General features: G+C 38.6%; 1 protein-coding gene across 3 annotated transcripts in view; it reads right to left on the bottom strand.

The window, feature by feature from the left end:
- THSD7B (thrombospondin type 1 domain containing 7B) overlaps positions 1-15,555 on the bottom strand; it is a 907,474-nt gene that overhangs the window by 426,065 nt on the left and 465,854 nt on the right. For all 3 annotated transcript variants that reach the window (XM_065525431.1, XM_074008583.1, XM_074008582.1), the window contains one exon: positions 14,201-14,316. In XM_065525431.1, the coding sequence (XP_065381503.1) occupies positions 14,201-14,316 (116 nt within the window). The remainder of the gene's footprint in view (positions 1-14,200; positions 14,317-15,555) is intronic.

Raw genomic sequence — 15,555 nt, 5'->3', positions numbered from 1 at the left:
GCACTTACTTTGTGGTAGTCACCATTCAACATGTTTCAGCAGAGAACAAGACATGGAACTTCCATTCTAGTTGGGATAATGATAATTGCTGTGAGAAAATAATATAGAGTAATGAAGAAGAAAAAACAAAAACAGGGAGAAGGGCGATTTTTAAATAGGGTAGTCAGAGACGGACTCTCTGAGGCAATGGCATTTGAATTGAAAACAAAGTGTTGAATAAAAGCACCCAAGGGTCAGGCACCACTAGAGGCCAGGAGTTTGAGACCATCCTGGGCAACACAGAGAGACTGTACGTCTAAAAACATAAAAACAATTAATCAGGCATGGTGGCACGCACCTGTAGTCCCAGCCACTCAGGAGGCTTAAGCCCAGGAATTCAAGACTGCAGTGAGCTATGATTGCATCATTGTACTCCATTAGGTGACAAAGCCAGACCCTGTTTCTTAAAAAAATGAAGTTTTTAAAAGTCACCCAGGCAAAATGCTAGGAGAAGAGATTCCCAGAAAGAGGGAGCAGCAAGTGCAAGTCTGAATGAGATGGAAAAAAGCTTGGCCAGAAAAGAGGCCAACACAGCTAGAGGGAAGTAAAGGAGGCAGTAGAAGGTATTAGGGTGAGAGTTCGCCAAGTCACACAGCACCAGACAGCAAGAGTGGAGTCCTCTTAATGAGGCCTTGCCTGTGAAGGGAGATCCACTTCCATAGTAGTTCTTGTGCCTCAACCCTCTACACCTCCCTCACCTACATCTCCTGTGGAGATGTAAATCATGACTTTGGCAACAAGAAACTGACATGTTTCTTGTTATGATATCCTCTCTCCTTTTCTTTCTTGGGATACATCTGCTCAGAAAATGCACTTATTCATCTGTCTTCTCAGCTGTGCTCAGCCAAGGAGAATGTTTTGCTATTCAACATAGGCTGTGGCCAGGTAGGAAAGCCTGTCTCAGTCTGGGGTTGAGAAGCAGCTGATATTTTTATCTCTCTTTGCTTTGATTAACTCTCAGTTGTTTCTGATTTGAGGTAGAAGGAAAGATGGGAAAAGATGGAATTCTTCAAAGTTCATGACCATGTATGACCTTGTTGGTCATATATAATGTTATTTTATATTCTTGCAATGTTTACATTCCTGCAATATTACATTGCATGTTTACATTGCAAAAATGTAAGATAACATTATACATGATAAACAGGTCATAATGTTTAAATACTAAACATTATTATTGTTCCACTATGAGAGCCCCCCCACTCTTTCTCTGTCACGACATACACAAGCACACACATACACACTCACATAAACATACACACCACTAAGTATCTTCTGCTTATAAAATTCATAATGTTTATGGCTTGAGCTTAAATAATCATGAATCCTACAACTTACTTGGGGTAGAAAAAAATACATAATGGAGAAAATTATCACATGCTGAGCAATTGTTGCTGAGCTAATCTCTTTGCATGGGATAAGAAAACCCTATGAAATTAAGCTGTCTTACAGATATTACATGTTATATCTATGTTACATATCAGCATATAGTTTCAGAGATGTTAACTAAAATTCAAAACACCGCGAAAAATTGACAACAGCAAGAGTCCACCAGAAGTCTGTTAGATTCCAAAAAAGGTCAAGCTCTTCCCAGTACCCACGAACAAATAAGACAGAAGCTTAAGACAGAATATAATTCAGTGCAAAACTAAATATGATCAAACATCCACTCAAAACCATTGTGGTCATTCAGCAATGAGAGAGGATATTGCTGGCTCAAGTTAGAAATTAACACACTTGCCACAGAACTTGTCACCACATTCATGTGACCTGTATTCCTACTCCGGTTATCCATAAGGTCTGAAAATACAATATGACAAACATATTTTAGATATCAGCAAATTAAATTTAACTTGGAAAGATTTCAAAAGGCAGACAGCCTATCATTCCTAGCTTGCTTATTTTTGGATATTTTATTTCTTATCATTGAAAACATAACATTCAAGAGATATTCTATCTGAACCATCTATATGTAGCAACTTAATTTCAAAACAATTTCAAGAGATTCACAGACTATCCAGGGCTGATTTTTCTACTAGGGGACACTTAAAAGTTGTTTGTCTAAACCATGAGCAATCTATTTCATTTAAGCATAAAATTTAATAGTTTCTTGATTTTTAATCATACATAAATTATTTGATGTTTTTATAAAACCTGAAGTTTCAAATTGACATATTAAGATCCTAATGTTTAACTCCACCTCTAATTCTAGGCTTTGCTACAGTAACATAAATTAAACACTTTATAAATCTACCATCATATTAGCTAACCCAGTGAGTCAAATACCTCCGGAAACAACACTCTAATTTAGAAATCATATTGAAATGGGACCAAAGCCAAGGAAGCAAAAAATAACTAATTTATTCTTTTTAATTGTAGAAGATTATTTAATAAACTGAAGGAAACACCCCAGGTAAATCAAAGCTAATTTATTCAATTTCTTCACAGGAAGTACATCAAAAGACCAAAAATATACTTCTAATTAGAATAGGTACCTTGGTTTCCGTAAAACAACTCATTTACCTCTATAGACAAACAAGAATCATATTATATCATCTGTGGAGAATTCTACAGATATGAGAATGAAACCAGCCAGAAGAAAAAGCATTTTGCAAAGAAAGAACACTCACATTGAAGGAAACACAGATTTTTGCCATCAATGCTAACAATAAATCATTTTAAATATCCATGTGCCATAGGATTTATTTATGGTAACATAACTTGGCTGTTCCATGAAGGAAATTAATAGCGCTTTAAAGTCACTATTAGATATAAACTAAGACAGCATAGTATTGTATTTCAGGTGTAAAGAACAGAACTCCACACACCAAACCTACATTTGCTTATTTTTCTGCTTTTTAAATTTATTTTGTTTTCCTTGGTACTTTGGTTTATTTTATAAGACAACCAAGACAGCACTGTTTATCATAGACCACTGATAGGAATCGTAGCCAAGGCATTTCGGTAAGAATGCAAGTACACCAGACTGCATATTTTGCTTGTTTGAAGTAAAACATCGCTCAGATCACACTCAGAGTGAGTAATATCAGACTCAGATCATACTCAGAGTGAGTACCTCATTCTGCCAGTTTCTATTCCACATGAAGGTGTTATTCTACTGCATTTCTATTCTCCGGAGCTTCATTTTCCTTTTCTATATTTCTACCTAATTCACAACAGCCCTTTTCCCAAAGCAAAGCTGTGAAGTAAAAAAAAAAAAAAAAAAAAAGCAAGCCTTTTCAATTGGAAACATGCTAGCCTCTTCCAATACTTTAGCACCCAGAGTGTAACTGGTAGAAGGCACAAGACAGGCACGAGCCAGGTTCTGAATTCCTTCTGAAAAGCAGAGCTTGAGCCAGTTGGAGAGGCCAGTCTCCCTGCGGACCACCACAAGCCCTCAGTCCCTGCCGCCTTTGGGCATCACTGTCCCCTCCCCTTCCACATGAGTCTCTGGCCTCAGGGGCTGCTCCAACAGGCTTCTGAGTCATCGAGGGAACCTGGCACAAAACTATTAGGCAAACCGGGGTCAGGCACAGTGGCTCACACCTGTAATCCCAGCATTTCAGAAGGCTGAGGCGGAAGGACAGCAAAAGGAGTTCCAGACAAGCCTGGGCAACACGGCGAGATCCCATCTCTACAAATAAATAAATAAATAAATAAATAAAGGGCCAGGCATGGTGGCTCATGCCTGTAATTCCAACACTTCCAGCATTACTTCCAGCTGCAATCTAAGCTGTAATTCCAGCATTTATAGTTTCCATCACACCCATAGGGTTTTTTTCTTACATCTGGACATCTGCCAGATCTGTTATAAATTCCCATCAAGCCCCCCACTTTTTTTTTTTTTTTTTTTTGTGAGATGGAGTCTTGCTCTATCGCCCAGGCTGGAGTGCAGTGGCATGATTTCAGCTCACTGCAACCTCTGCCTCCTGAGTTCAAGCAATTCTCCTGACTCAGCCTCAGGAGTAGCTGGGACTACAGGTGCGTGCTACCCCGTCTGGCTAATTTTTTGTATTTTTAGTAGAGACGCGGTTTCTCTGTGTTAGCCAAGATGGTCTCGAACTCTTGACCTCGTGATCCACCTGCCTCGGCCTCCTAAAGTGCTGGATTACAGGTGTGAGCCACCGCACCCAGCCAAACCCCCTTTTACCTAATGTAGCTTAAAGGCCTTTGTTCCTTAAAAACTAAAATAGAGTCAATTAAAACAACACAGTAGGTGCCAGTCATACATTTCTTAAACATTCTGTTGGTCTATGGTTACATCGAATGCTTCTCGAATACAGTGGTTTTCAAACTTCAGTGAGTCTTAGAATCACTAAGTTAATTTTAAAATGCAGATTTTTAGGCCCTAGTTCCAACTTCAAAATCAGAATCTCTTAGGGTTCTAGCAAGCATACCACACAGATCTGAGCTGAAGGTTTGTGGACCACATTTTCAGAAACCTGTTCAATTATTTTAAGTTTTACCCATGGGTAAACTTAGGCCACTAAAAGATTGCACATGACCACAATTTTGCATTTCACCTTATATATGGCCTTGGGTTTTTATCAAGAAAGAAACCCTATTAGTGCATTGCATTTCCTATAACCATATGGTTGAAAACAGTAACTACTACTGTTTTTGAACTACTAACTGACTTTGAAGCACCAGTGGGAAATGACTTTAAGAAATTAGCAATTCACCCCGTCTCTACTAAAAATACAAAAAAATTAGCAGGGCGTGGTGTCAGGCGCTTGTAGTCCCAGCTACTCCGGAGGCTGAAGTAGGAGAATGGCATGAAACCAGTAGGTGGAGCTCGCAGTGAGCTGAGATTGCACCACTGCACTCCAGCCTGGGCGACAGAGTGAGACTCTGTCTCAAAAAAAAAAGAAAGAAAGAAAAGAAATTAGCAATTCAATAGGGTTTGCTTCCCTGAGATATATTCATACAACTTCATTACAGATAATAGACAGACTGACAGACAAATGAACAAATAAGTACACAAAAAGTAAATTAAAATGATAGAATGTTTTTCCCTTTTAACCACATTTGCCAGGAAAACATCTGATTCTCTAAGTCTCACACATTCTGTGGCCAGCGTCATCACATATGTTCTTGCATTAAGCTATGCAAATTTTTATGAGGAAAATTGAGCTGTGAAGGTAGACTAACTTCTCGTTCAGCAGTTTGCTAGGTTTGCTTAAGCAAACTGGTTCTTGCTAGCAACTATTTATTTGACACGCATTTACTAAGTTCTGTTCTGTCTTAAGTTATTTCTTGGTACCTTGGGGACTGAAAACTGAAAAGGGCAAGGTTTCAGCCCTCAAGGAGTTCACAATCCTTCAGAGGGACACAAAACACCTTTACCAATAGTCAGACTGCAAATATTTCAGACAGAGTATGGGACTTAAGAGGGGGACGTGTTTATTTCCAGCAGAAAGGTCAGAACAAATTCTGTGGAGGAGGCTAGGGTTTAGGCTATAGTAAGATTTGGGCAAGCAGTAGAGATGAAGGGAGACATTCTAGGCAGAGGGGAAATCTGATTTTTCTTGCCTTCTTCCATAGTGCCCTGACCTTCATAGCACATTTTGTGACTGCATCTTTATTTAGGTAGTTTTGTGTTCAACTCCTCTATCTTCCCTCATTGGATGGTATTCTCTATGACGGAAAGATTTCTGTATGTTTAATTCATTACTTTATCCATATACACCAGCGCCTAGCACAGAGCCTGAAATGCAGTGATCATTCAGCAAATATTTGTTGCTAATGGTTAAGAGCTTAGGATTCCATGTGGTTTTGGTATTTATTAATGTTAGTTTTGCAACCTTGGGCTCTATCTTTAAGCCCTGTTTTCTTTTACATAAAATGGAGTAATATCGCTTCTCGGCCCTTTTGACTAAGATCGAGTGCATAAAATGGAGTAATAATTCTTTCAATATAAGGTTGAGGTAAGAATTAAATGGAATAGTGAGAACATTTAAAGCCTACCCTGGTGGTAATTTTGAAATATACTTTATTATTAACTCTGGGCAGGTGAGGTGATGGATATATTAATTAGCTTGATTTGATCATTCCATCGTGTATACCTGTATCAAAACAACACATTGTACCCCCATACTTATATATAGTTATTATTTGTCAAATTAAAAAAAAATTTAAAATAGAAATAATCAAATAGAGTAATGTATATAAATTATAGCTATTATAAATTTAATAGGAAGATGCAGTGAAATAAAGCACAACTATGCTGAAGTTATAGCCTTTTGGTGGCTAGAATTAAACTTGTCTAGTTCGCCTTTCTGTAGCTGAACAGGGGCACCAGGACAGACAATATAGCAAGTTTAAACACTGGGTTTTTAAACTTGGTCTTTGCTCCTTTGAGGCCATATGGCAACTTCCCTTGAGGTGTGTGTTGCCTCATCTGTGAAGCTGGACTAATAAAACAGCTCTTCCCTTACCATTAAACTGTCCTGACAATTTATGAGATAGCACATGTCAAATTAATGTGTGATCTATAACATCTTTAGTGCAAAGCCTGCACTAGAGGTACTAGGCTTCAAATTCTTGATTTGCTAATAGACAAGCAAGATTATCTGTACCTATGGATGTAGCAAGTAGCTCATCGTCATGGGATAAAAACAGACAAGCCCTAGAGCCAGAGAAGCCTGGATTTCCACCATGCTCTGATTCTAACGTACCAGGTAACCTCGGAGCAGTTACTTGATCTTTCTGAGCCTGGAGATTCTCACCTGTTAGTCATGTATGATTAGACTTACCTCCTGGGGCCACTGTAGGAGGTAAGGGAAAATCCAGTAGATTATACTGTAGATTTCAGGTCCTTCTAAGCATACATCAATCTCTAGTCCAGAGGGAAGATGGAATAATGGGTTGAGAGGAAAGAGGTTGGACTGACAATGCTTTCCCTCCCAGATATTACCTGGATTAACATTTCTCTGAAGGAGTTTACACCAGACTAAGAGTGCTGAGCTCTGAGCAGCAGCTCTCATTCTAATGTAAGTGTTCCTCCTTGTCTCAATATGGTCATCGGACTCTAATGCAATGTTGTTGTTTTTTTTTAAACCAAATTTGATAACTTCTTATGCTGTGTTTTAATAAAACAGGCAGAAAATCCCATAATTTAAAAAAATAGGAAAAAAATAAAATAATATTTAATTGAGAGAATTGTATCCACGAACTTTTTCTCCTTGTGAGATAGGAAAAGGTGTTTTTTATGAATGTTATCAGCAGAACTCCTCAGTTTGGCAGGAGTGTGATTGAAAACTGTAATCTCTACAAGCCCAAGTGTTTGTCATTCCTCCTACTAAATTATCAGGAATATTTATTGAGCACTGGGACCATGTAGTGATCTATGGACTTTAAGTTACAGACTAAAGGAAGCAAGTTACACCCAGCAGCACCTGTGAAGACAAAGATACCTGCACTCATGTATGAGGCCTGGGTCCGGAGACATATTTGTGAGCTATACATCTTACTGTGTTTAATTTCTCAAAAAACTATTTGGAAAAGATAACATTATCTAAAATTTACAGAAGAAGCAAAGAAGATTGAGGTAATGTCAATCTCAAGGAAGAGCAAGGTGTTAAAGGGCCTTGAACATTATTTTTTGGGCCAGTGTTCCAGGCTCAAAGCTTTGATTAGTCAAACACAGCAGATCCTCCATTATTTGGGAACAAATGGGTGAACAAAGGTGTGGATGGTTCTGTGAAGAGGAAGGGCCACATCTGCTTGACAGGGGAAAGTAAAGAGGAAGGTAGTGCTTGTATGTATTTGAGTGGGCAAAATTCTGGAATCCAGAATAGGTTATTTTTGACATTCAGATTGACAAATTCCGTAACTGGCCTGTATCTGTGGAACAATCCGTTAATGCCATAGTTTCCTTTAAAAGAAAGCAAAATCTTTAAGCATTAGAACTGACTGGGGGGCTAGGCGTGGTGGCTCACACCTGTAATTCCAGCACTTTGGGAGGCCAGGCGGGTGGATCACAAGGTCAGGAGATTGAGACCATCCTGGCTAACACAGTGAAACCCCGTCTCTACTACAAAATACAAAAATTTAGCTGGGCGAGGTGGCGGGCGCCTGTAGTCTCAACTGTCAGGAGGCAGAGGCAGGAGAATGGCGTGAACCCGGGAGGCGGAGCTTGCAGTGAGCTGAGATTGAGCCACTGAACTCCACACTCCAGCCTGGGCGATAGAGCAAGACTCCGTCTCAAAAATATATATATAAATAGTAAATAAATAAATAAATAAATAAATAAAAGAACTGACAGGGGAATAGATGTGTTTATTTATTCATTCACTCAACAACAATTACTAAATGCCCACCATGTGCCAGACACTGTACTAAGCACTGGAAGTTCATTAATGAAATGAAAGACTCCTACCCTGTGAGTTTATAGTCTGTCCAGAGCAATACAGGCAGAGAAACAGGTGCCATAATACCAGCAGGTAGAGGACTTAATAACTGCAGGAACTCAACATAATACAAGCTCTCTGACCTTAAGGAACTTTTATCATCATCATTATCATCTAATAATAATAATAATAATAATAATAAATAAATGTTAAGCACTGAGTATTTCTCATCCTCCACCACGAGTAAGAGTCACCTATGGAGAGTTTTAATACTGAAAATTTCCTTTAAACCTGAAGACATTCTGACTGGGGTGAGCTGGGGTGAGTCTCAAGACATCTCTGGATTGAAAAAAACTCAATGGGGTTGAGATTAAATAAAAATAAATCATAATAAATTTCTATATACCTGGCACTGTTCCATGTGTCCTCCTTATAACAGCTCTTTGAAGTAGCTGGTAATATTACCTTATTTTGGAAAGGAAGAAATTGAAACACAGCAAGTTTAAAGTAATTTGTATGGCAGAGATGAGATTCGAACCAAGGAAATCTAACTCAAGAATCCATGCTACATGCCTACGTGTTTTTTTAAAAAAACTCACTGTCTGTTTTTGATACTGAAAACTCAAGAGGTAACTCCAGGAGGGTTGACACAGGAGGAAACGAATTCCACCAAATGAGGTTTCCTACCAACTCCCAGCAGTAGTCTCTGCTGTTGGCTTTCCCGTTACCATGACACTGCTCTCCAGCTCACTCCTTAGAGATGAAAGTTAAAGGAGTTCCTTCAGCCTCCAATTATTTGAGACTGACAAATAATTAATCATTAGCTCCATGGTTTCTAGAAATATTCTGTTGAATATTCTATTTTTAATATACCATAATTTATCTTCAGTCTAATAACTTTACCTCTTTCATATTCTCCCTTTCCATAAAGCGGTAAACATATCTGGCAATTATTTCAACTAGTCCTTTTGGGAGTGGAAGTGGGGATTAATGTATAGATAAAATAAGAATGTCCATGAGGTGACAATTGCTTTGTGTAGCCATCATGACAGGAATACATTGTATTAACCATTAATACTTTGTATTCACATTGCATTCATTTATGCATATGTTTGAAACTTCATATAATTAAATGTTGAAAATATGCAGTGAGGCTCTTTAAACATTCTCTGATATAAATCATACAAAGGATAATATTGATTTGTGATCTTAAAGTGAAAAAATGAGGAATGACGGTGATGACAGCCGTGGCCAACATAATTAATTCCAACACTACCTCGGCAAACAATTATCAGTGATCTCCTATAACAGGCCAAAATGTATGTAAAAACATATTGTAAAATATTAGGCATTAAATGAGTGTTTCTCATCCTTCACCACTTATAAGTTACCTATGGAGAATTTTAGTATCGCAGATATCCTTTCAATCTAAAGACATTCTGACTAGGGTGGGCTGGGGTGAGGCTCAGACATCAGTCCATTGACAAAACTAAGTGCTGAGAAATGTTGCAGTAAGCGAGCTGTTGCTATTATTAACTAGACCACATTGGATACTTTAGGCAGGCATTTGTTTTGTAGGCTGAAAAAAGAATAGAAGAAAACAGAAAAAAAAAAAGTACAAAGGAAATGGTTCTTGATCATTTGGTTAATTTATTACAAGGATTCAACAATTAGGCCACAACAGGCCAAAGCTAGATAGACCTTTGGTTTGCTTAGAAAAATATGAGACTATCATTGATCTTTTAAGGAAAGACTCAGAAGAGGCGGAGCAAGAAGATCATAAGCATGGCTTAAGATTGTCCATGACTTGAAAATACCTTTATGTTTTAAGGTTTTAGCTCTTGAATCAAACCAGGACAAAATAAAACCTGATGCAATTCATCCACTGCTATGTCACAAATCACTGCTGGTGCACTCAGTCCCCTAAACAACCTTGGCCTTCTGAGAGGTTTAGAATGAATGTGGCTTGGGATTTACATAATCCAGTGATTCCCTGGCTGCCAACCACAAACCTATTAAATCAGAATGTATTAGAGTAGATTCCAGGTATCAGTATATTTTAGAGATTTTCAGGTGATTCCATTGTGCAGTCAACTTTGAGGACTGCAAACATAACCACTTCTCAACTTTGATGACCCAACCTGAAGTCACAGCTGCAAAACAAAACAAAAAAAAGGAGTTCTTCTGTCTTCATTAGTTGAGGTTTCCACTTGCTCAGGTCCATCCTCCTGGATCTTTTCCTGATCTCTCAGTTTAAGTTAAACCACTTTTAATCACTCCCCTTCACCTCCCATATTGTCCCCACTTGCTGGTCTGTCCCTAGTCCATGCTTCTCACTTTACAATTTCGATTGGACATTGCCTTGCCCAGAAACTTCTAATGAACCCAACCCTACCCAGAGCTTTATATCCAACATATATGTATCACCTGGGAACTTATAGAAATGTACAATTCCAGGCCCCATTTGGGTCTATTGAATTAGAATCTGCAATTAATAAGATCCCCAGGGCACTTGTATGTACATTCAAGTTTGAGAAGTACTGTTTTAGGACACCATTTCCCAAAAAGTCTGTTGAAGGACACTCTCAAGGACACAAAATCCACTGCCTAGATTTTAATCCACACTCTTCTATCTCTTTACAGAACATCTGTACATTCAAAATATATGCATTGAGTGGCAACTATATGCCCCATACTAGGCTGGGTTTAGAGTATCCAGCTGTGAAGATGACAGAAGTGGTCCTCGTATTCATGGACTTAAAATCTAGTAGGGGCAACTCTAACAAGAAAAGATAAGTTAAGGGGATGAATAGGACGACGTGGGATAATCTACTTAATGGAGGAGGATGTGGGGGGATCTACGGTAGTCTGGTAGATGAGAGCAGCATTCTAGGGAAAAGGCGGGTCTCTGTGGATACACAGGCTGAGGACCTAAGAAGGAAGGGCAGTGAAGAGAGTGGAGTGCCAGTCTCATGCACAGCAGGTACAAACTATACAACTATACAAACACTTGCCCAGTACCTACTCGGTGTCAGGAGGTGGTCTAAGTGCTTTCTTTATAGGCAGGTATTATTATTAACCTCCATTTTACAAATTAGAAAACTGAGGCAAAGAGACATTAAGTAATATATCTGTCACAGAGCAAATGAAAATGCAACCACAGTTATCTGACTCCAGCATCCATGCTCATATGCACCAATGTACAGACTCTTGAACTGGGAGAAAAACATGATACATTCAAGAAGCTGAAAGAAGGGCCATATGTCTAGAGTTAAAGCAAGTTTTGTTCATGGATCTATGGCATTCATCAGAATGAGGGAGAGGAGGAGGAAGAGGGTCACTATTCAGGGGGCCCTAGCTTCTTACAACTGAAAATTTCTGGGACCCACCCCATAGTTATTGAATCAGAATTTCTAGTCATAGATCCAGAAATCTGCATATTAGTAACGCTTCCAGGTGATTCAAATGCAATAAAGTTTGAGAACCATAGGTTTACAGATACAATTTCCTCCAAAATTTTCCCCCTCTTATAGTGTCCTTTAATTAACCCATGGTTACTTAATAATATCTTAGTCCCAAGCTATAACCTAAAAATTAGGGTAAATAGGATTGAAATGGAAAGCTGGAAGAAATCTGAAAATTGAATCTTTGCCTCTGTTGGTCCCTGACTGCCAAGCTGTGAAAAGAATTATCTGGGCTTGAAAAGTTGGCTGCAAGGAGGGACCACAGAGACTTAAAACTATTTTCATTACAATGCCAATGATTTAAACAACTAATTGAATCTCTGGAAATTGGAGTAAAATGTAAAGTTGCTTGAGGAACAATTATTTCACATGCCTGTGATTCTGCTGCCTTTACCCAATGCTGGGAAAAGACTCTCTAGTAGCAGAGAGAATTTTCTTGAACGTAGAATAGGTGGACTAGCAGTGGCTAAAGTAATCTCTGGTCACCAGGGCACACTGACTCAACAAAGTTAATCTGCTTCCCTATGTATCAAGAGACTTCAGAAACTCCAACACCAATTTCTGGCTGCTGGTGGGGTATTCTCTTAAATCCCGCCTCTTTTTACAAAAATTTAACAGGAATTGTACTAAACTCTCATGAATAAGAAGTTAAAATAAATAGCTAAACATCAACAAAACTGCATCATCATAGATTATATTATTCCCTTGCATCTTTTCAGTATTTATCTTTAAGAGCCTGAAATGTCTTTAGGTACATTATCATTAAAATTCCCAAAGTCAGCCTCCTAGATGCTGTCTTTCAAATGGTTCAGAATAGAGACAGAAGCTTTTCTATCCTTGCCTGCTTTGAAATGACATTACCCTGGCTATTTAAAAAACCCTGTTCATCCAGTTCATTTACTTTGGATCTTCACTCAGAAAAAAACAAGTTTTGGAGAGTTTCTAGAAGAGATTGTTGTTTCCACCTGTCAAAAGATTAAATAAAGCACTGTATTTTCAAAGCACTTTCTTATTCAATGTTTTTATTTCCAATTCTATCCGTAAGCAAATCTCATTGTATGCTACTATATTAATTCTGTGACAAATGATCATCAAGAAGATGAAATGCCATAGTTATAAAACTTCATGCTGGTACTCCACCATTGCAATACAAAGATGATAATTTTCAACAGGTGCCTCAGCTCCGTTTTCAATCACTGAGAGGTGTTTGAAAGACCATCAGATCTATGTCAATATTGGCCTTATTTTCATGTCACTCTCATGAAGTGCTGCCATAGATATGTGAGTCAAAGAGCATGTGAAGGATCTTAGATGCACACAGCTGGAATTATCCAAGGAAAGTAAACCTCTGACAGGTTCTCTCTGCAGAACTGCATACTTTCTTCTTTCTTCTTCCAGGCAGCTGGTGCAGCAAGAGAGCCATGACCTGCTTGAGAGGACATGGCTGCCCAGAGAAGCCCAGGGACCAGTGGATGAGACTCACTGAACTCCGGGCGTTAGAGGTAATATTCTTTCTGTCTCTCTTTTTCTTGGATTTGCCTTTTGTAACCGTGCAATGGTAAGATCCAAAGGACCAAGGCTAGTGTCTGAGACTAGGAGAGAGGGACCAAGTTATTAACTCTAGATCTTAGGCCAAAATGGAGTTTTGGGATGAGGATTAATTATATCTTCACATGAACTAGCCCATCAGGGAGCTGCAATAAGCTTTGGGGAAAAGATCTGTTCTAAGAGAGGGGGTCACTTTAGCATATACTCCTATGTGTTCATCTAGGACTTCACTATTAAGTATCCTGGATTAAACCCCTTCAAATATACCCAGATGTATAAAGTATCACCATTAAGAATAAAGAAATATAAATCATATATTGCCAATTTCTGTACTTGTTGAACACTTCATAATGTATCTGCTCTTGTACTCATGTACTCATATTTATCAGTGATGTAAGCACTGTATTCAAGCCCTATATTCTAATGAGGATACCTGGAACTGGGGTCCAGACACACAAGAGCCACATAGAAACTGTGATAGTGATGATGCTTTATAAGGAATCACATGGGAATGACTGTTCAAAATGCCACAATGGGGTTAGCAGAAGATGAATAATTCTGCAATACATACAGGTGGAATTATGACATAAAATAACAGAATATGTTTTCTCTTCCAGGCTCTGGTAGATCTGGAAATACAAGATTTCATTTACAAACTTTACCAAACTTGTTTCCAGGATAACAGGCAAATGAGAGAGAAAAAAAAAGGTGCTTGCATTCCACAACCTCTCACTTTCTTAGCTGTGGAGAAATAATCAGGTTAGGGAAGAAAGGACTAAGAACGCAGCATCCACCTACCTGCTTGGCACATCCTTGGACAGGGTGTCCACTCACTGAAAGCAGTCACAATACAGTCTTTTTTGCATGGGAGAAAACAGGGGCGCACGGTTTCAGGTCGAGTAGAATCTGGACATCTGTCAATGTGAAGAGACCGTGTCAATGCCTCTTTGAGAGACTAAGTGGTTGAACACAGAACTACAGAATTTTAGAACTGAAAATATTAAGGCCCTGATGTTCCTTTAACAGATGAGGGAAGAAAGATGCCTGAAGGTGGAGCTACTTTTCCAAGCGCTCTTGCCAAAGAGCACTTCGGCAAGGTGGAGCTACTTGCCAAAGCTGGAGGCAGAGCCTGAAGCAGACCTCAGCTCTCTTGACCTAGAGACCAAAATAACTCTTCACTACACGAGTTTAAAAATAACCTCTGAAACCAATGAAAGACGAGTGCTGAGAAAGTGTCTCACCATCAGCATCAACTAATTTTATCTTTTTCAGAAGGAAAAAATTGAAATATTGTTTTATACGTTTTATTCAGGGTTATATATCAAATTAGCAATATTCTACAAAAAAAGGATTATAAAAGAAATATAAAAATATATCAGGAAACAAAAATCTTTGATGGTCACTAAAAAATACTAGGAAACTTTGATCGTTAACAGAATTCTAGACTACTTAAATGATTAACAGGTATTTCTTTCCCTTTCTTTCCTTTCTTTTCTTCTCTCTCTCTCTCTCTCTCTCTCTCTCTCTTTCTTTCTTTCGAGATGGAGTCTCACTCTGTCCCTCAGGCTAGAGTACAGCGGCACAATCTCGACTCACTGCAACCTCCACCTTCCAAGTTCAAGTGACTCTCGTGCCTCAGCCTCCTAAGTAGTTGGGATTACAGGCACGCCACCACGCTTGGCTAGTTTTTGTATTTTTAGTAGAGAGTTTCACCATGTTAACCAGGATGATCTCGATCTCTCAACCTTGTGATCTGCCCTCCTCAGCCTCCCAAAGTGCTGGGATTACAGGCGTGAGCCACCACACTCAGCCAATTAACAGGTATTTCCACAGAACACATAGACTGAAAAGTTGGAAGAAGCAAAATATGACAACCTGTTAATAACAAATACACTAGCCAGCATTAACAAGAAAAAAGATCTTGATTTTATTATTTTGCTGATAATTAATTTAATCCTCAGACTTGGGAAGAAAGTAATATAAATAGTTAATGGATTCATAATTATTTGGAAAACTAAAGTCTCAGCAAATAGCAAGCAAGTTTTTGTTGGTTTGCTTGCTTGTTTTTACAGTAGAGATGGCTAAAAATCACATGTATTATATTCTACAACAGTGTTACACCAAGAAGAAAAACAGGAAAGCACTTTACACTA

The sequence above is a fragment of the Macaca fascicularis genome, chromosome 12 (genome assembly GCF_037993035.2).
Source record: "Macaca fascicularis isolate 582-1 chromosome 12, T2T-MFA8v1.1".
Lineage (NCBI taxonomy): Eukaryota > Metazoa > Chordata > Mammalia > Primates > Cercopithecidae > Macaca > Macaca fascicularis.
Note: the sequence above shows the minus strand (reverse complement) of the source record. Positions and strands in the feature narration are given on the sequence as shown.